Raw genomic sequence first — 21,852 nt, 5'->3', positions numbered from 1 at the left:
CTTCCCATTTTGCAATAGGAAGTGATATTGATTCATCTGTTTTAGAAAGCATTCTGTATATTTTGGAAAGTAATTTGGGGGTTTTAAGACTAAGAAATTGAACCACACTTGGTGGTGTTTGTAGTTCAACTTTAACCTGGTTTAAAAAAATTCTTTACTATGGATTTAATTTGTTGATATTCTAAAAATCTTTTCTTGTTGATCCCATATTGTGTAACTAGTCTGTAAAATGAAATACATTCTGTTCCTTCTAATATATGTTCTAAATATTTGATTCCTTTACCACTCCAATCTGAAAAGTTTATCATATTATTGTTTTGTAATATGTCAGGGTTGTTCCAGATAGGTGTACGTTTGCATGGGATTAATGAAGACTTGAGCTGATAAATGGTAGATCTGAAATCTCTAGATTATTGCAAAGTGCTTGTTCTACATCTAGCCAAGGTTCATCTAAGAAGATATGTTTTAGCCATCCTGAGATAAACTGAAGCCTGTTGGCTAAGAAGTAGTGCTGAAGGTTAGGTCTGTGAAGGTTCTCAGTCATCCAGGTCATTGTAGTCAAAGGAGCTTGCAAAGAAAAGCGTCTGGACTTCTTTAAGTTGCTTGAAGATGTTTCACCTCTCATCCGAGAAGCTTCTTCAGTTCTAAGGTCAAATGGTGGGGAATCCCAGATTTAAACCTAGTGGGAGTATGACCCCAAAGAGGGACAAAAAGACCTCCTGATGATCCTCTAATTACCTGAGCCAAGGTGTGAAACTGGGTGTGGGTCCCAATCAGCCAGGGTTTCGGGTGAGCTCATTGTGAGACCTGGCCCCACCTTATCATGCGAATTCCTGAGGTCAGATGGCCCAGGATGTGAGTGGGCATTAAGGCGTCTGGGGAGGGAACTCAAAACTGGATTATAGATGGCAGACAGTTGGTGTCGTAATCCACCGCCTCTGTTCAAAGATGGTCGCTCACAGTGGACATAGATGGCTTCTTTCACTCCTCTTTCAAACCATCTGTCCTCTCTGTCCAAAATGTGAACATTGACATCCTCGAAAGAGTGTCCTTTATCCTTAAGATGCAGATGGACTGCTGAGTCTTGTCCTGTGGAGGTGGCTCTTCTATGTTGTGCCATGCGCTTGTGAAGTGGCTGTTTGGTCTCTCCAATGTAGAGGTCTGAGCATTCCTCGCTGCACTGTACAGCATACACCACATTGTTAAGTCTGTGTTTTGGAGTTTTGTCTTTCGGGTGAACCAGTTTTTGTCTGAGCGTGTTGCTGGGTCTGAAATGCACTGGGATGTCATGCTTGGAGAAAACTCAACTGAGTTTTTTTGATACACTGGCTACATAGGGGATGACAATGTTGTTGCGTCTGTCCTTCTTATCCTCCCTCGCTGGTGTCTGATCTTCTTTTCTGTGCACACCCAGTTTCACACCTTGGCTCAGACGATTAGAGGATCACCAGGGGGTCCTTTTGTCCCTGTTTGGGAGGATACTCCCACTAGGTTTAAATCTGGGACTCCCCACCATTTGACCTTAGAACTGAAGAAGCTTCTCGGATGAGAGGTGAAAAGTCTTCAAGCAACTTAAAGAAGTCCAGACGCTTTTCTTTGCAAGCTCCTTTGACTGCTGAAAGTTAGGTAGTTCTAATCCTCCTTTATCCTTGGTCTTTTGTAGTGTTTTTAAGCTTATACGTGGGGGTTTATCTTTCCAAAGGAATTTGGACATGTATGAATCTAGAGATCTGAACCAATCTTGTGGCGGTTTAGTTGGGATCATTGAGAATAAATAATTTATTTTTGGTAAGACCATCATTTTTATAGCAACAACCCTTCCCATGAGTGATATGAGTAAACATTTCCATCTAGCCAGATCGCCTTCTACCTTCTTTAAAAGTGGGATATGGTTTAATTTTGTTAGATCTGCAAGCTTGGGAGAAACATTAATACCTAAATATTTTATATTTCCCAATTGCAGTGGTGTAGAAGAAAAATTATGGAAGGAGCAATTAATCGGAAGGACTGTAGATTTTGACCAGTTAATTGAGTAATCTGATATTCTTGCAAAAGAGTTTATCAATTCAATCACCCCAGAGATATTGGTTTGTGAGTTTTGGAGAAAAAGTAACACATCATCCGCTTAAAGGCTGATTTTATGTTCCACGTTCTTGCATTTTATGCCCTTAATTACTGAATTCTGTCTAATTGCTGCTGCTAGTGGTTCAATAAAAATTGCAAACAGTGAAGGGGGGAGTGGGCATCCCTGCCTGGTGCCCCTCAGGAGACATAAGCTGGAGAATGTTTGGTCATTTGTTTTGACACAAGCTGTTGGGGAATTATATAATATTTTTAACCAGTTAATGAAAGAGGATCCAAAACCAAATTTGTGTAAAGTTGCAAATAGAAATTTCCAGTTAACTCTGTCAAATGCTTTTTCTGCATCTAAAGAAAATATTGTAGTTTCAAGGTTTTTACTGTGTGAGTAGTCTATCAAATTAAGTAATCTACGTGTATTTGTTGATGAGTGCCTACCTTTTATGAAACCAGTTTGGTCAGGATGAATTAAGAGGGGGGTTATTTTCTCTAGTCTCTTTGAGAGAGCTTTGCAGATTATATTAAGGTCTACATTTATAAGGGATATTGGACGACAGCTTGAGGGATATACAGGGTCTTTGCCTGGTTTTAGCAGGAGATTAATGTTTGCAGAATTCATATTTGATGGAAGTCTGCCCTTTTCTTTGATTTCCAACAATGTGTCTGTGAAGGTTCTCAGTCATCCAGGTCATCGCAGTCAAAGGAGCTTGCAAAGAAAAGCGTCTGGACTTCTATAAGTTGCTTCAAGACGTTTCACCTCTCATCCGAGAAGCTTCTTCAGTTCTAAGGTCAAATGGTGGAGAGTCCCAGATATAAACCTAGTGGGCGTAACCCCCCACAGAGGGACAAAAAGGACCCCCTGATGATCCTCTAATCGCCTGAGCCAAGGTGTGAAACTGGGCGTGATTGGGACCCACGCCCAGTTTCACACCTTGGCTCACACCTTGGCATTAAGTTAAACAGATGTTTAACTTAATGCAAGTTAGTGTGAGTGGATATGAAAAAGGTGTAGCGGATTCTTATCTGGTGTGAAATTAATACAGCCACGGAGTGATATTGGGGTCGCGATGAAGCTGTCCGTCCACGTACAGCCGGTCCACAGCAATGACAGCGCAGGAGCCCTTCTGGGTGAAGCCGCGTTGGATTGGGAAGAGGACCCTGCATCGTTCCAGGATCTCTTTGGGGAACTGGTCATTCACGCTGAAGTCCGTTCCTTTTAATTCCCTGCTTTTCACCTGTTCCTTTTGTTTGAAGTGGCCGAATTTGGCCACAATAGGACGTGGTCTCCCGGTCGCAGCCCTGCATGGGGCCGATGCGATGCACCCTATCAAAGGCGATGTTCTTCACCGTGTTCTCCGGCAGCTTCAAGTGGGTTTTGATTAAGCTTTTTACCGTAGTCTCCGCGTCTTCTCCAGCAGCTTCTGGAATACCAGAAAATACGAGATTATCACGCATGCCACAAGCTTGTAGATCAATAACTGTTTCTTTTATTTTTTTATTTTCTCTATTTAGCTGGGTAACATTGTCTGTGAGACATTTCACCGACTCCCTTAGCATGGCATTTTCAGCAGCGAGCGTTTCCACCTGCTGCCGGCTGAACTCCAGGGATTCTCGCAAGGATTTAAATTTGCGGTGAAGAATCTCCACCAAGGACAGCCTTGCATTGAAACTAGACAATCGTTGGTCGATTGACTCCAGTATGTCGACAATATCTTTGCCGGCTGGCGATGTTGTGCCGGGGGAATCTGCCGGGCGAAGTCTTTTTGACGACAGCGTCGCTTACCTTGTCCGTCACTTCCGTCACTTACCTCTTTCGTCAATTACCTTCTTCAGTTCACTATCCTTGCCAACACCTGTCAGTGGGTCACCAGCTTCCTGACGTATAGGCAACAGCTGGTGAGGCTGAGGAGCATCACATCCCACACACACTGGAGTTGAACTCCCCCTTCTCTTCTGGCTCTTGGAGTAGGCAGACGCATCTTTCACCCTCTCCTTCCCTTAGCTTCCCTGCTGCTGCTTCTATGTCGTTGTCTTGTCTGACTCTAACCCTGAGAGAGCCTCTCATTCTGGCTCTTGTTCTCTAAAACTAAAGAAGAACTATGGATTTGATAAACTGGTCCCTTAATGCAAATGACACGCTATTCTCGACCAGAAGCCTGGGTTCGGGAGAGCCCGAGTGTCCCGGAAGGACGTTCCCTGCTGGATACACGATGGAAGGGTGGTAGCGTCATCGAGGACATTGAAGACATCTACTTATTCGGAACCATGATAACAGGGTTCTTGCTGTTTGGAGCTGGCTTGGCCCTGGCTTATCGGAAATTGAATAAAGCAGTGACTGCTATTCAAAACCCCACAAGGCTAGCCACTCTGATCGAAACTGTGGGACGAGCAGTGAGTGCTCAGACTGTTCTTACTGAACGAAATATGGGAAAGATCTTGGAGGTGCTCATGGCTCTTAAAAGAGAGATACACCTGGAGACCAGTGATGGACATTAGAACGAGTGTAAAATGGATGCAGTTCGTTCGACCTAAACCAGTTACCTCCATCTCTAATGCGGCTATACCCCCACCCCCGATGGCGCCAGCTGCGTGAAGGTTGACGCCGAGGAAAACAACAACATTCTTCCAGGAGATATGATAACGAGAACGAACTGACTCTCTGCCCTATTCCTCAAGGCCACCTGCATAGGCTGTGGACTGTTGATCTTAGTTCCCTGTTGGGGGCTGTATTTAAACCCTCAATGTCAATCCCGCTGTGTCCCAGCCAGTCATTCAGTCAGTCCCATGCTGCGTTTGTTCTGTCTTCACAAAAAACACTGTCCACATCCTCAATTAACCTGTTTGGGTCTTCTCTTCTCCATCCCCTCAATAGGACCATGACAGAATAAGACCTGTGCCATGAAGATACATCAAAGCCAACAGGAGACGAGTCTTACACCACTGCCGCTTTTATCATTTGGAGCAGTCGGAGCACTCACCGGTGTTGAGTGAAACTGAGTTTTTTTAATCCTGCTCATCACAAAAAGACTCCTGTTTCTTCTGCTAATAATCCAGTGACTCTTCAACACACCGATAGCCTGTCAAAACTTAAGACTGTTTTTTATCAGCCTGAATCCCAAAAAACTGTTCTGCCATCTCAGGCTCCTATTTAGGACATTCACACCTGTGACATTGCTGTCACTATAACAACACCTCTCTGTCAGCCAGTTCCTGCTCACAGGGTGGCTCGGACCCTGCCTCCCTCTTCACCTGTTCCTGTTCCTCGGGTGAACCTGCGTCATTTCTGTCTGCTGTTTATTTACTTTCCAGCTATTTGAAACTTTGTCGAGGAAAAGCACAGAGTTTTTTAAATGGACTGACAATGAGGTGGAGTTGTTGCTGCAAGTAACACAAGAGTGAAAGTTGCAAAAGCAAGCGAGCTATCTAGAGCATGTAAAAGCTGATATTAATCTTTAATAGGGCAGTCAAAATTGAGAGCAAACAAAACAATAGCTATACAGTGCCGTCTGCCATCTTAGTTGAATTGGTCACATGACTGCATCATGTGACTAAAATGCGTGGTGTACGTTTCCTCCTGCACCTGTCCCTGCACCACGGCTGAGGGTAGCCAGGACCCAACCAGTCCCCGCACCTGTATCTGTTCCTCGGGTGGGGACGACTAGGGTTCGGCCAATTCCACCACCTGTTCCAGTTCCAAGGGACACAAAGCCCAGTCCTCAACCTGAGCTTCAACAACAGCAAGAGGTTTCCACACCTGCTGGCCCTGCTCAGTCTCTTCCAGAGGTTTCTGCACAGCTGGCCATGCGTGTCCATCAGAACTGATTCATGTTTCAGAACTGAAACAAAACCACAAAAAACAAGGAATCCGAAGCACTCAGTCCAAACACAAGGGCATAGGAGTCCGCAGTCAGGCGGATCAGGGGGTCGACCTGGAGGGTGACTGCACAAAAGTCCACAGTTTATTAGTTCGGGGGGCGTAGCATGATCAATACACAAGGATGCTAGGTAATTGTGCAGAGGGATAAGATGTTCTGTGGAAGACTTGGCTGGTGATTTTTCAGTCATTTCATAAACATGCCCATGAACCTTTAAGGCAGTGTTTGTTCTCCTTAAAAAACACACGTGGATTCAGAATATAATCTCCCAACTCATGCTGCTGTGAGCCGTGGTGACGACTTGGACGCCGCCTCCTCCTGGAAGCCGTGGTTGTGGAGGCCGGTGCCGCTACAGCTGAGATGAATGTAGTGCTGGAAGCAGCCACCGGTTGAGGTGAAGAAAATGCAGCACTTGTCTGCTGCAGTGGTGACACAGGCATGGACACAGGTGAGAGACTGGATAAGCCGACTCGTACTCCCGTAGCCGGCGAAGAAAGAGCTGCATCACCGGCTGTGTCATGAACTGGCTGTGTGGAGGCAGATGAGGACCCAAACGCAAAACTCACGGAGACAGGAACTGAACTCAAAATCACTGCTTTATTGCAGGCCTTAAAACGAAACAGAACTAAACTGGGAATACTAACAGAAGACCGAGGGAACACAGAAAGACACAGAGGTTCGGGGAGGAGACATTGACCACGCGACACTGAACTGATGGAGACATACACATAAATACACAGAGGGCTAACGAGGGAAGTGGGAGCACACAGGGAACACAGCTGACACAGATAATCATAACGAGACAGGGCAGGAGTGAACACAGCATGACGCATACTGACGAGAGACTGTAAAGTAAAACAGGAAGTACACAGAGGTTCAGACAGGAGGAGAGAGAGCACGGGGAGAACACAGGCATAATGGGCTGGGGAAAACATGGAATAAAACACAAGGAAAGACGAGGGCTCACAGATACACAAGGGCACACAGGAGGTAACCAAATAAGGAACATCTTAACTGAATAACCTAGGAACCAAGGCATAAATAGGGAACAAAATACAAAACACACAAAAACTAAGAATACTGGGCCAACATGGCCCAGGACCATGACAGGCTGGGGTGATTCAGCCTGCACACTGGGCAGCTGCTGCTCTGACGATGATGGTGAGGCAGAGGAGATAGTGGCTGTAGCAAAGTTCTTTAAGTCTGCAGGCAGGCAGTCCATAAAACCTGGGTTGGGTTAATGTGACAGACACGATAATACAAACTTGATAACATAAGACACGCAGCATGGAACACAAAGGGTGAGGGAACTTAAATACAGGGGTAGAAAAACACAAAGAGAAACTAACTGTTTCTACTTCAATCATGAAACTGATCAATGACCAGCTGATCGGCTTTTCTGTCGCAACTCCCGTCTCTCTTGTTTGTTTATCGCCCACTTTGTGCCAGAAACAAGAAACCAGCGGAGGTCGCGTTAAACAACAGCAGCACGTTTAAGCTTGATCAGCTGTTGTTAGAATTTATTTAATATTACCTTCCAGTATCAGCTGATGTTTGCTGGAGCCACAGCCGTAAAAGCTGCTGGTCATGATATCGGTTTGGTTATCTGGTGAGAGGGAAACATGAAGATGAAACCAGGAGATGTTCTTACTGAGTCATCAGAGCTCAACAGGTGATGGAGAAACAGGTTTACTTTTTAGGTGACTTGAATGAGTTGAAGGGAAGTTATAAACCGTTTCTGAGAGACAAATAACACCATAATAATTTTTTTACGTAGCTGACAGCTGGTAACTGTGCAGGGTCGGACCTAGCAAAGTTTTGCCAGGGGGCCAGGTAGGGCATTAACAGGGAGAGGGGGGCACAAAGAAGTACTTTTCTTTCTTATTCTCATTTAAAATATCTAGCTTTTAAAAAATAATTATCTGAGTCTTACAACAAACGATTGATAGATTGATGCATATATACCATCAGAACAGTGTACATCACTGTCACAACAGCGATTGTTTTCATTCAAAGGCTTTTTCCTATAATGGCGGGCTGCTCTCTAGTCAAACTGCCTGGGCCGATTTTTTTGTCCCAGTCCAGCCCTGTATGCAGCTCATCTGCAGTCTGGTGTTACCTACATCTTCCTATTCGGAAGGCAGAATTTCCGAGTTCTGAGTACAATCGAAAGCACCACGACTGCAGTTTTTGTGTTGGATGTAAAAAGCGCACATGACGCTGTGATGTAGGCTCGAATCATGGCAGCAGTCAACGACAGTCCAGGTGTGGAATTTCTCTCGTGGAAATATGCACATTATTTTTTCCTTTCTATTAGTAGGTGGCACAGTGCACTTGTGGCAAGTAAGCAAGCTAGAAGACTGGCAGTCTTGCTGGGTATCCAGTTACAGAAGCAACACATTAACAAGAGAATTCAGAGTAAAACCAAAGTTACTTTTCCTAGTAACTAGTTACTTTGAAAGTAATGAGTAACTTGAAGTAACTGAGTTACTTTTGATAGAAATAAGTAGTAATGTAACTAAGTTACTCATTTAAAGTAACTTACCCAACACTGTCAAGGACACATCTAAAACCTGCAGGACACCGGCTCTCGAGGACTGGGTTTGGACACCACTGCACTAGGTGATCAACACCAAGGCCAAAACCAAGTGTGTTTACAGAAATAATCCCTGATTTGCAGACCCTCTTACCAAACACAGTCATTTAAAATTTCTTAAATCAACTAATTTGTCTTTTAAAAATCATAATATAGTCAGCAATTAAATTTGATCTTACTTGTTCTCCACTCTGGGTTCTTTGTAAATTGAGATTTCAGCAGTAACTAGAAGATGTGAATGCAGTATTTATGTCCAATCCTTACAGCTACTGTTACTGAAACCAACCAACTGAAAAGATAACAGCCACAAGAAGCAGTACCCTCTATGGTGAAGGAAACTAGAGGCCAAGATAAAGGCAGAACAAAGGACAGCCAACTAACTGCCAGAGCTGTTAAAAGATGTGATGAAGAAAGGGATGCTTAAGAAGTACAATAAGCAGTCCGTATCTGTGGCCTTAGAAATTAGAACAGCCCTGCCAAGGCTGGAGAAAGAGCAATACTGGAAGAGAATATGGGAAAAGGATGAAACATTGCTCAGTGGTTAGTGGATCTAAGAGCAGACCACAATAACCTCCCTGAACAAGATCCAGGGACCATCATAGTGGCAGACATCCATGAAAGAGTCTCAAGCAGGAAGACTAGACAGCGCTAGGCCTTGACATAATCATATGGATCGATATTTGTGATTTGACTCAAATTTTGATTAAAGAGGAATGCAAGATGTTTCATTTTCTTAAGGTAAGATGTCATAACATAACCAGAAAAGACAATGTATGATTTTTAAACATTGTTACAGCTTTTTTTTTTTTTTACATTTAAAAAATTTGCAAATGAATGAAATTGTTGTAAAATATAAATTTCACAGTGACAAACAAATGACAAATGAACTGTAGCTCAGTTATTGTCAGTTTGAATCGATATGTTTGTTGGAGCGATCGAGAGAGAGAGAGAGAGAGAGTATTTAGTATTTATTTATTTATTGTCATTGTCAAGAACAATGAAATTGCATTTGGGGCTTCCATACAACCCAAAAAAAAAGAAGAAAATAATAAATACCCCTTAAAACCCAAGTGTACATATTTAACCCAGTGTGACTCCAATGCAATAAGACAATCCTTAGCAATAATGTTCGTAGAAATTCAGACAAAGACCTGAGAAACATGACAAAATACAACAATGCAACCCATTCAATATTATTGTACTGTGAGATATGATATCAGATATGATAGTTATCTATTTAAGAAAGAGGGGGGGGGGGGGGGCAGGAGGGGGAAGAGAATAAAGATATGATGCACCAATGCAGACCAGTTCATTGCTATTAAGAAGTTGGATATGGTTATTGTCCGTGAGAGGGGGGCAGAGAGTTCAGGAGCCTCACAGCCTGTGGATACAGGCTGTTGGCCAGTCTGGATGTTCTGGCCTGTATAGACCTGTACCTTCTCCCTGAGGGCAGCAGATGGAAAAGGTGGCGCGCAGGGTGATGTTGGTCCCGCAGGATACTGTGCACCCTCCTCAGACAGCGAGTGGGGAAGATATTACTGATCTCTGGCAGACTTGTTCCAATAATTCTGCCAGCTTCTTTCACCACCCGCTGGAGTGCTTGCTGATCGGCCTTGGTGCGGCTGGGGAACCACACTAGAAATCCATACGTCAGAACGCTGCTGATGGCACAGTTGTAGAAGTTCAACATCAGAGATCTGGGAATGTGTGCGCTCCGCAGTCTCCTCAGGTAGTAGAGGTGCTGTTGGGCCTTCCGTACAACTGAGGTGATATGGTTGCCCCAGGACAGGTCCTCGGTCACAGTTACCCCCAAGAATTTAAAACTGCTCACCCTCTCCACCGCCTCACTGCCAATGAAGAGAGGCAGATGGTTGTTATGACCCCTCTTCCGGAAATCTACAATGATCTCCTTGGTCTTTTTGGTGTTTAAGACCAAGTTATTGTCGTGGCACCATGACTCTAGTTGTTGCACCTCTGTCCTATAGTTTGTCTCATCATTGTTGGATATAAGTCCGAGCACTGTAGTGTCATCTGCAAACTTAACAATGAGATTGGACGCGCAGGAGGAAATACAGTCATGGGTGAAGAGAGTGTATAGCAGAGGGCTCAGAACACACCCCTGAGGGGCACCGGTGTTGACCACAAGGGTGGAAGAGGTGTTCTTACCCACTCTGACACTCTGTCTACGGTTAGTGAGGAAGTCCACAATCCAGTTGCACAGAGAGGAGTTAAGTCCCAGTTGGTGGAGTTTGGGACGGAGTTTGTATGGCCGGATGGTATTAAAAGCCGAGCTGTAGTCTACAAAGAGGAGCCGTGCATAGGTGTTCCTGTGTTCCAAGTGCTTCAGTAATGTGTGCAGCACTGTGGCGATCGCATCCTCGGTTGACCGGTTCTCCCTGTATGCAAACTGGTGCGAGTCCAGGGATGGTGGAAAAGCAGCTCTGATGTGTTTAATGACCAGTCTCTCCAGGCATTTGGCGGGAATGGGGGTGAGTGCCACAGGTCTGAAATCGTTCAGACATGTGACATTTGACTGTTTTGGGATGGGAACGATGGTTGCTGCTTTGAAACAGGATGGTACCAGTGAACAGGACAACGAGGTGTTATATATAGAGGTGAAGACGTCCGCCAGGTCCGCAGCACAGTCTTTTAGCACCCGGCCCAGCACTCCATCCGGCCCGGCCGCCTTCCTGGTGTTAATGCTCCGGAACACACGCCTCAGCTCATGAGTGCTCAGGACCGGAGCAGGGTCGGTTGAGGGGAGAGGGGACAGGACAGGGTCGGTGTTCTCCCTGTCAAAACGGGCATAAAAGAGATTTAGATCCTCAGCCAGAGTAGAACTGTCGGCTGAGGGTGATGGTGTTCTTCTTTTGTAGTCCGTGATAGCCCTGATGCCCTCCCAGACCTGCCTTGGGTTTGTGTTGTTCTCAAACCTGGCCTCGATACGCCTCCTGTGCTGCTGCTTGGCAGTCTTGATGCCTCTTCTCAGGTTGGCCCTGGCAGCACTGTATGCCTCCTGGTCCCCGGATTTGAAAGCGTTGTTCCTTGTTCGAATAAGTTGTTGAACTCCGTGTGTCATCCAGGGTGGATTATTAGGGAACACACGGAATCTTTCCAAGTTGTTACATTGTCCACACAGAAACAGATGTAGTCCAAGACAGTGGAGGTGTAACTATCCAATGCGACACGATTGTCAGTGTCCTGCACCTTGAATACATCCCAGTCTGTGCAGTGGAAACAGTCCTGAAGCATCGGAATAGCATCCTGCGGCCATGTTCTCACGGTTTTGGTTGTAATCCCAGTGCTCTTGATCTTTTGTGTGTATATTGGGTGTAGCAGAAGGGAGAGATGGTCTGACAGACCCAGGTGGGGATAAGCCTGGGCTCTGTACGCATTCGCCATGTTGGTGTACACCTGGTCCAACGTTCTATCTCCTCTGGTAGCACACTTCACATTACGGTGGAAATTGTGAAGTACAGATTTCAGGTCCGCGTGGTTAAAATCCCCAGCCGCAATAAAGACACTGTCCGGGTGTGCTACCAGGCTGTTATTGATGCTGCTGCATCAATAACAGCACTATATGAGAAACTGTCCAAAACTAACTGAATGGCTAAACTAAAAAAGCTCTTATGACACAATACATATACAGTGAAAGGTAATATAAAGCCTGGGGAAGTAATTATGCAGCCTTGTACCTCATACAATGCATTAATGTCAGCTGATAAAATGTTCCTAACTCTAAATTGTGGTTTCAGTTACTAAAGATTAGTTGCTATCAATCAACAGACAAATGCACAAGCACACTTTTACATCCAACTGAAAAAGAAAACAAGGGCGTGGCTAACCATGACACACATGAACAGCTAAACTCAGTCTCTTTTACATTCATGTTCAAGTTCAGACAAGCCGTTCACCTAAATGTAAAGAAAGAAAGAAAGCTATCAAGTCTCCTCTTGTTACTGACATGAAGGTTACCTTTTTTAATCTTCAAATGTTTTCAAGTTTAATATGCATTTGTCAAAACTTGCAACAGTGACTATCCTCTGAGGAAGGCTGTGTTTGAATATCTTAATCTGTGGCTTTTTCTTTCACTCTGTACTATACTGACACGTCAGTGAGTAGACAGAGTGATAGGTATTAGATATTATTCAAACGGACAGTTTTTTGTTTACTGCAAAATAATGTGGAGCTGCCTTGTTACCATTTAATTTTCATGCTGCTGCACACAGGCATGTGCTTTGCATACAGTTAGAGTGCAGCTTCAGAAGGGAACCTCACAGTATAGTCAATAGCCTTAAAGCACATTTAGGAAACACTAACAATACAACAATACACTAACAATACAAACACTAACATTACACAGCAAAAGATTTATTATCAAAATCTGAATTCAATTAGTCTGTCTGAAGATATTTTACTTACACAAATTAATATCTTGAGTAAAGTAGGACAATATATGCTTATCCTCCTTTATAAAGTGAAATAAATACAGACTTTGCAGTTGTGTTTTCCAGATTTGCATTACATTCATCACTTTCTGAACCCTCATATTCAATGACCAATATCTACAATATAAATTCTTAGTAAGCAGTTAAAATATGGGACTTACAGCACATAAATGTAGCAGATAGGTAGAGCAGATCTGTGTTTGTACTACTGTACAGTTTATACTACATGATCCTCCTGATGGTCTTGGAGTGACCTCTACTGAGATTTGCATGATGAGGTTTAGACTCTGACTTACACTCAGACTGTTTGAATTTGTTATGCACGCCCAGTGAAATAAGATACATGCAGTTCATTTTCCTGTTAAACATACACCAACTGCAGACAATTGGACAAGAGTGGGCAGTTTGCTTCTTTACCTTCTAGTGGTTCTGGCATAATTTGGGTCCATTTGTTTATCTGCAGCAAAGGGGGATTGTAAATCAGCAAAATTAATTGTTGTTACAGTTCTCACAAGACTGAGGGAAAATCTTTTCTATATGTTCATGTTGCCTAATCAGTATCTAACAGACTTCTGGATACTGGATACTTTTTTCACTGTCATATATTTCCATATAATGCTTTTCTGTTCAGTGCTACAGAGGGTGTAAATTATTCCTATATTCACTGTGCAAGTACCAGGGGACAACACAAAAGGTGCCATCATATATGCAATTATGTAAACAATTCAGTCAATAGACTGCAAGTGCTTGCCATCTTTTTTATTGAGTATGAATGTCCTTTGTATGCGTTCAAAGAAGCTCTATAATTCCTTCAAACAACTGCAACAGAAAAGCCATAAAAAAGAGAAAGGGCTGATTTACCTAGCAGTTAAGGCTGTGGCTCCACTGTGCTTGCTCCTGTTACTTAGGCCATGCCCTTTGTCTGGGGCCAGGGCTTGGTCCAGATCCAAAAATTTGCATGCCAAGGGCCACTTGAATGTGAAGCTCCCCGGATTCTCACTACCTGACATGCAAAACTGGTGGAGGACCAGTTAAAATGGCACACACGCACAATCAGCACAGGTGTACTCCTGCTAAGAGTGACGCTCCAACCGCCCATCCTTTACCAGAGCTAAAACATTCACCATCCTTTCCAGAGAGTGTTATGAAAATGAGTGCTGTGATTTTACTAGGACACTCTACTTGCTGACTGTCAAAGGAGATGGTTGCACTTGTAAGAGCAGAACACTGGACATTAGCAAATTAAATCTCTTAGCACTGTGACAGGATCAGGGGGCAACGTTTAAATAAGAGAGAGGTCAGGAAATAGAAGAAAACCAAGAAGTGACAGATTTAAAGGATGCCAAGGTCTTTCCTTGTGAAAAAGAAACGTGGGCCATGTGGAGCATGGCAGTGGAAAGAATCAGAACAACATGAGTGGAAAGAAGAAAATCCACAAGGTATGAATTTCAAGTGGCTTCAAGTTTAATTTCTGCTGTCAAAATGTTAAAGCCGTAACAATTAGTCTGTATCACAGTAATTTACTTCAATGTCGTAATTTAGTCATGTAATCTACCTATCTGTCTATCTATCTAACTACATAGTGAGTGAAAATATTGAAAAACAGATATCCTGCAGTCCTGGCACCCAAGAGCCTGCCGCCATGCCTCAGCCAGTAATCCCCTCAGGACGTGATGCAACAAGAGGAATTATAGTGCCAGTACCTTTAGCAGGACTGGGAGGACCAAGAGCTGATACCAGGCCGGACTGGTCTACTGTGATGCTCCGGGGCTCCTACCATCCCAGTACAATGGCACTGGTCAGCAGAGCAAAGGTGAGAAAGGTTTTCTTGCCAAAATACAATATCACTCCTTTAATGTGAACAACTAACCCAGTGTTTAGTGCATAGTTATTAGCATCATGTGACTGTTGGACTAGTGGTGGACTAGTAGGAGGTTAGAAATTTGGGCAAGGATTCTTAGGACATGACCTTAGGCAGGACCACAGACGACTGCCTTTGGAATATATGCATCATCAGACTCACATTTTTTGTGATGTAAGACACAGAGTTAACAGAGGTGTTTGTTGGAGCTTACAGTTCAAAAGCATGAGATGGTAGTGAATTCAATCAGTAATCAGTGAAAGGGTAATATCCTATATTACATTCTCTGGGTAATTTTTTTCTCTTCCACTTGATATATATATGTGGCTTTCATCACAACTTTGTATGTTTGGGGGGGTAGATGCACTGTGCTTGGGAAATCAGTTCAGTTCAATACAACCATAACTACATTTTTTTTTTTGATTGATTGAGTTCATAATATACACACACAAACGCAAAGCAGGATATGAAGCATCGCCAAATGTTGTAAAGGCTCACCTTTTAGCACATTCACTTCACCAGATGCACCTTGTTTCTTTTCCTCACTTTTGATTGGGTGTGGTGCTTGGCCTTAATTGCGCTCACCTGTCACTCGTTATATAAGGACTGCACTCACCTACCCCTCACTCTTTCTTCACTCCCACATGGGGCGGCAGCTGAGAGATAGCCGTCCATGTGTGTCTTTCCTTCCTTTAACCATAATTCAATAAAATGACAAAACCTGTAAATGATTGACTGCTTATTCTCATTCTAATCGGATGAGCCCATGATGATGACTACTTAAACTCTGAACCTTCCTTCCTCCAAAACACCAAATATGTTTCCAAACCAATATCCTTCCAAGTCAAAGACTAGAAAATATGGTGAAGCATATCTTCCTTTTGGTTTCACCTACACAAGTGCCAAGGTAGGTCTACCCTGCCTTGGTTTTCCCTGCGTTGAGAGCACGCGCTGGGCTCTCCAAATCACGGACAAACAGAATCCCACATTCTTGATTTTTAGTTCACAAACACTTCTTGTAATGACTAACTATTCCTGACATTTTGGAGATGTTAGTTCTTTATACATTAAAGTTACAGTGAGATACAAATAACATCAGGCTGATCCTGCCACAATTTGTTCCCCTTGTCCAAACCACAGACAAACAGGATCCCACAGTTGTTTATGTTTTTGAACCCATTTTGCACAGAGAGGCATTTTTTGAAAAATGTATTAATAGCAATGTTGAATATTACACAGGAAAAAAACAACTACACGTAAAATAATTACACTGTGACGCCCCTGCCTTTCTAAATGGAGGGACAGTAACTACGTGTGTATATGCAAGCGTGTAAAACCTGAAGATGGTAAGATTAACAGTATTTTGTCTCTATCCGCCATTCTGCAATTCATCTCATGTAAACAATAATGTGTCACACAGCGTGACGTGAAAAAAGGCACATGGTGGGGGGCGTGAACATTTTTCTTGTAAAACAAAGGGGGCCTAGCAAAAAAAGTTTGGAAACCACTGTATTAGAGGGTTTTTGAGCATGAACCACCTTATTAAGGTCATGCCACAGAATCTCAGGTCAGGAACCTAAGGGGGCTTCAGCTTGAGGTCATGAACAGATGACCAGACATTCTCCGTCAGGATGTTTTGGTAGACAGCAGAATTCATTTTTCCATATATATAGGCAACAGTGGTAATCGGAGTGGTGACCCTCAAACTGGGCAAGTGGCTCCAGCAGATTCAAGGAATGACATTTGAGTTCCCTGTCCAATCATGCAAATAGATAAGATACTGTGCAGTATCCTGAAGCTCTCAGGCCTCTGGTAGAGGACTTTCAGGTCATTTTAGATGTGCTCATTATTTGACCTATAATGTGGAATGCTCCAAGTTTATGTAACACGTCTGATACATTTTCCATTTAACTAAAAAACAACCAATTAGTTATTAAGATTAAAAATCATATTTTTCATACAACTCTAAGGCAGTAGGTAAGTCCAGAAATATACACATAGCCAGATATGTTGGAGAGGGACAGAACTACTTTACATGTGAGAAAAATACTGCCCTATGAGGTCATAACCACTAAAAAAGGGGAAAAGAAACTCAAACACAGGACCCTTTTGAACTTCCCATTTATTTTGTTAACAGAAAATCTGTTAAGCATTTGTGACAATTAATAGAACAGCTGACTTTGTGATTTTTACTAGAGCTATTCTCAGTACACCCTAACTACTGAACACGGACACATGGCTGGCAATTTCATCTGCTTTCATAGATGCTCATACTGTGAACATAATCTATCAAGAAAAAGGTGCCATATTATGCAAATCAAATTGTAAAACTATCCATTTCTTATTCACTGGTCTTCTGTGCAATCAAGTTTGAGTTCAGTAGACCGACATTTGTACTCCCTTTAGTGGCCAAGAAATTCATTATTCATATAGGTCTGTTGATTGCATTGTACATATCTGCTTTTGAACTGCTGTGGAAAGGATAAAAATAAAATTCTTGATGCATTCTTGATAATATTATTAAACTTTTAAGGCTAATATTATACAGTGAGATTAATTTAGCTCTATTTAAGAAAATATATCTATTTTTAAAAAAACTGCTTTTTTATGCCATGCTTGCTGAAAGATGGAAAAAGCTAGGGGTGATGCACTAGACTAATTATTGGGGCTGCAATATTTTATCTGCACAGATAAAATGTGTATATATAGGATCAATTCAAGAACTCCGTACCCACTCGTTATGATTTAATGGCTTATAAAGGAACTATTTGCATGGAAGGTGTACTGGTGTCTTGGTACACTGTACCATGTATTAGCAATTTGTAATCCTGTTTGTTACTTGTAAGCTAAACAGAGCAGAGAAAAGATGATTGTTACAGTGAAGTTTTGTCATATTTATTCAGTAGTTCTCTTCCCATCAGCCACGTCCCCGTACTTCCCCTGTCTCAGGTGACTTTGTTTGCTCAGTGTGCCACAAGATCTTCCCTCTACAACGCATGTTAACCCGCCACTTGAAGTGCCACAGCTTGGTGAAGAGGCATCCTTGTCGGTTCTGTGGCAAAGGATTCAATGATACCTTCGACCTAAAGAGACATATGCGAACACACACAGGTTAGGAATGTTCTAAATGTATTTTGTTGAATCCACTAATCTTTATCAAATTAAAACCCTTCGCTGACCCTTAAAAATGCATCCCTTTAGAGCCCTGGGGACCAAAAATGGTCCCGCCCCAAAAGTGCAATAAAAAGATTATATATTCATATTTTTTTCCACTTTAAATTGGTCAGTCTTTTAAAACTACTTCTCCCTGAAATATTCATATAAAGTTTTAATTATATTTTCATTGTTTTAACCCTTTAAATCCCAGTTTTATTACATGAGCGCCCTGTTTTTTTAGCCCCAAAAAACAAAAAACTAAATATTTTCCAAAAAAAACATTTGAAGTAATATTTGTTTGTTATTATAATTAGGCCTTTAGATGGACCAAAGATTGGCACCAACAGTCATTTCGATCGCCTTTTATTTTTTTTGCAGGAGCGCATTTCATAAAATGCACACACTATCGGTCCTAATCGACCACGCCCAAAAAAGTGCTATAAAAAATTTATATATTAATATTTTATTCCACTTTAAATTAGCCAATCTTTTAGACCTACTTCTCCTTGAAATATTCATGTCAAGTTTTAATTACATTTCGCGGATTTTAACCCTTTATATCCCGGTTTCGTCACATGAGCGCACTGCTTTTTTGCCCCAAAAAACATAAAACTTGAATATTTTCCAAAAAAAACATTTGAGGTAATATTCAATTGTTATTATAATTAGGCCTTTAGATGGACTAAAGATTGGCACCAACAGTCATTTCGATCGCCTTTTATTTATTTTTTTCAGGACCAGAAAATGGTCTCCAGGCGGCAAATGCTCCTCCTCTAGGCCGAAATAAGTGCATGTTGCCGGGGTAAGTCGCGACGATCACCGGGGCACGATCACCGGGGACTGCTTTTTCCAGCCCACACGTCCGATACCACGTGACAACAAATACGTCATTTCCTGTTGACTAAAAAAAAAAAAAAGCACCCTCTAACGGTCCTAGGGACCGAAAAATGGTCCCGCCCGATCAGCGGGCGAAGCCGCTGCTGCACGCCGGAAATGAGGCTTCGTTTCCCGCAGGTCTGTCCAAGCAGCCCGCTGTTTTCCAGCAGGGATCAAATGTGGAGCAAGGGCGCCACCCAGTGGACAAATAAAAAAATTACAACTCTAAGGCTCATAGACCAAAACGAGACGGAGACATAAGTAATCACCAAGACATTAACGGTAATAATTCTGCAGTGAAAAATAGCGTTATGGAAGTCAATGGGCCAAAAATGGTCCCTAGGGCTCTAAGAGGATGTGTATTGTTAGCTTAGCCACTGAAGCTAATTTAAGGAAGTCAGACTTGAATTTTGAAATGAAATTATGCCAAACTTTTTTTTAGAGAATTTGGCTATATTCCATTCAACACAGTGCAAATGGCTTGTAACTGAAAAACTAAAGGGACCAAAAATGGTCCCAGGGCCAAAGAAGGGTTAAAAGAATCACAATCAATTTTATTACAAGGGAGTACATTTTATTATATATGTTATTGATAATATAATTAAGGGATTAATGGGTTTGCTGTGTATCATTAGTTGCACTTGATTGAAATGTAGGTTCTTAGTCATCCAGTTCATGGTAATCTAAGAAGCTTGGAAAGAAAAGTGACTGGACATCTTCAAGATTTTTAAAGACCGTTCACCTCTCATCCATTTAAATTAGCTGTGTTGGTTCAAGGACACATCTAAAACCTGCAGGACACCGGCCCTTGAGGCCTGGAGTTCCCCACCCCTGCGCTAGGGTTTAAATACCTGGGAGTCTCCATCATTTGGTTTTAAATGGTAAATGGTAAATGGCCTGCATTTGTATAGCGCTTTTCTAGTCCCTAAGGACCCCAAAGCGCTTCACACTACATTCAGTCATTCACCCATTCACACACACATTCACACACTGGCGATGGCAAGCTACATTGTAGCCACAGCTGCCCTGGGGCGCACTGACAGAGGCGAGGCTGCCGGACACTGGCGCCACCGGGCCCTCTGACCACCACCAGTAGGCAAACACGGGGTTAGTATCTTGCCCAAGGATATTTGGCATGCAGCCAGGAGGCAGCCTGGGATCGAACCACCGACCTTCTGATTAGTGGCTGACCTGCTCTGCCACCTAAGCTACAGCCACCCCTAAAGAAGCTTTGTGGATGACAGATGAAACGTCTTAAAAAAAACTTTAAGAAGTCCAGTCACTTTCTTTCCAAGCTTTTTACAATTGGTTGAAATCTCCAAGAATTCCTTTGTGGGATTTACAGTAACTTTAAAGTGACTGGCATTAACGGAAATCAACAACAAAAAATTTAAATAAATGGAAAATCTGCGTTCAGTCATTACATGAGCTCTCTGACAATGTCAGCCTTGGTGGAAAGCTTAAAGGAGAAACTGTCTTTTGTCTCTCACTGCTACAGGTATCCGTCCCTACAAGTGTGAGCTGTGTGAGAAAGCTTTCACACAGCGTTGCTCTCTGGAGTCGCATATGAGAAAGATTCATGGCGTACATCAGCAGTATGCTTACCGCCAGAGACGCTCCAAGATCTTTGTATGTGAGGATTGTGGTTATACATCAAGCCGGCCTGATGAGTACTTCCTCCATGTGAGACAATGCCACCCTGGCAGCCCTGCTCTCCGCAGGTACTACCGTCGTCAGGCTCATGAGAACAGCACCTTTCCATCAGAAGATCGTAAACTCAGTCCCTATTTGCTCTACCCAGCCTCTGCATACTACATGTAGGTTTTATTCTAATGCTACATTATTTCATAGATCTTACAAAACTATTCCCTTGTGTAATATGTAGGCCATGTGTGTCAGTATACTTGCGCTAATACCCTTTTGTGCTTATTTACTGTTTTGCTTTTAGCAAATGCTTTTAATCAAAACCTTAAAATAAAAATGAAGGTTTGTACATTATTCTTAATGTTTTTAATCTATCTGTAATCTACTAAGCCTGACCTGTTAAGTTAGCAGTACTAATAAAGAAATTCCAAATGTTTGCTCGGAAAAAATAAATACTTTTCATTAACAGTTAGGTAGGTATAGGTACGTTATGTTGTGTTTTCTTTCAGTTATTAGAAAAGCAGCCTTGCAAAACTGATTTTATTGTCATTTATATTTTTGTAATAGGAAGAACCACTGAACTTATATATATTTTGGAAATAAAACTAAATTTACCCTTACCTTAAGGTGGTGCGAAGTTCTTTTTACTACTACTACTTTGATAAATCTAATATGCACCTGTGCTTGTGGGTTGTTTTCTGCTGTCCCTTATCATGCACTTCTCTATAGTTGATGCTACCAACAGTGAGGACTTTGCTGTATCTATTTTTACTTTATTTTTTTCTCTCTGAAAAGAACGGTAGGGATGGGGCTGGTTGCTTTAAGTGATTTGGTTGGGCAATTCAGCATTACTAATGAAAAGTAAAGAACGGGTTGCTGTCAGTGCTGGTGCACAACAGCCCTTCAAGCTGGCACATAGCCTATATAATTATATAAAATTATCCATCCATTCATTTCCACTTATCCTTTTTAGGGCCGTGGGGGGCGCTGGAGCCTATCCCAGCTGTCTTAGGGCAAGAGGCAGGGTACACCCTGGACAGGTTGCCAGTCTGTCACAGAGCTAACATATAAACAGGAGACAACCAGTCGCACTCACATTCACTACCACATTCACACCTGTGGGCAATTTAGTGTTTCCAATTAACCCATCTACACTAACTGCATGTCTTTGGAGTGTGGGAGTACCTGGGAGAAGCCACACAAACACCGTGAGAACATCCAAACTCCACACAGAAAGACCCTGGCCTGATGGGGGAATTGAACTCAGGCTGTGAGGCAACAGTGCTAATTACCGTGCCACCATGCTGCCCCTATATC

General features: G+C 42.6%; 1 protein-coding gene across 1 annotated transcript; it reads left to right on the top strand.

Annotated features, from left to right (window-relative positions):
- The first annotated feature begins 14,117 nt into the window (after positions 1-14,117).
- On the top strand, positions 14,118-21,145 carry LOC146699749 (putative transcription factor ovo-like protein 3). The gene is made up of 4 exons (XM_085469594.1): positions 14,118-14,437; positions 14,582-14,811; positions 17,781-17,970; positions 20,390-21,145. The coding sequence occupies exons 1-4, from the start codon at positions 14,338-14,340 to the stop codon at positions 20,710-20,712; spliced, it is 843 nt and encodes a 280-aa protein (XP_085325720.1). The 5' UTR covers positions 14,118-14,337; the 3' UTR covers positions 20,713-21,145.
- The last annotated feature ends 707 nt before the right edge of the window (positions 21,146-21,852 follow it).

The sequence above is a fragment of the Copadichromis virginalis genome, linkage group LG10 (assembly GCF_057382275.1).
Source record: "Copadichromis virginalis isolate Kocher_CV1m ecotype Utaka linkage group LG10, C_Virginalis_male_GT1.1, whole genome shotgun sequence".
In the NCBI taxonomy this organism is placed as follows: domain Eukaryota; kingdom Metazoa; phylum Chordata; class Actinopteri; order Cichliformes; family Cichlidae; genus Copadichromis; species Copadichromis virginalis.
The sequence above is the reverse complement of the archived record's forward strand: the minus strand, read 5'-3'. Positions and strand labels throughout refer to the sequence as shown.

What these genes read in the sequence shown, in the direction of transcription:
- LOC146699749 (XM_085469594.1), top strand. Translation starts at nt 14,338, where the DNA reads ATGCCAAGGTCTTTCCTTGTGAAAAAGAAACGTGGGCCATGTGGAGCA. An exon ending in GAAAGAAGAAAATCCACAAG is followed by an intron (nt 14,438 to 14,581) that starts GTATGAATTTCA and finishes CTAACTACATAG; the next exon opens with TGAGTGAAAATATTGAAAAA. An exon ending in CACTGGTCAGCAGAGCAAAG is followed by an intron (nt 14,812 to 17,780) that starts GTGAGAAAGGTT and finishes TCTTCCCATCAG; the next exon opens with CCACGTCCCCGTACTTCCCC.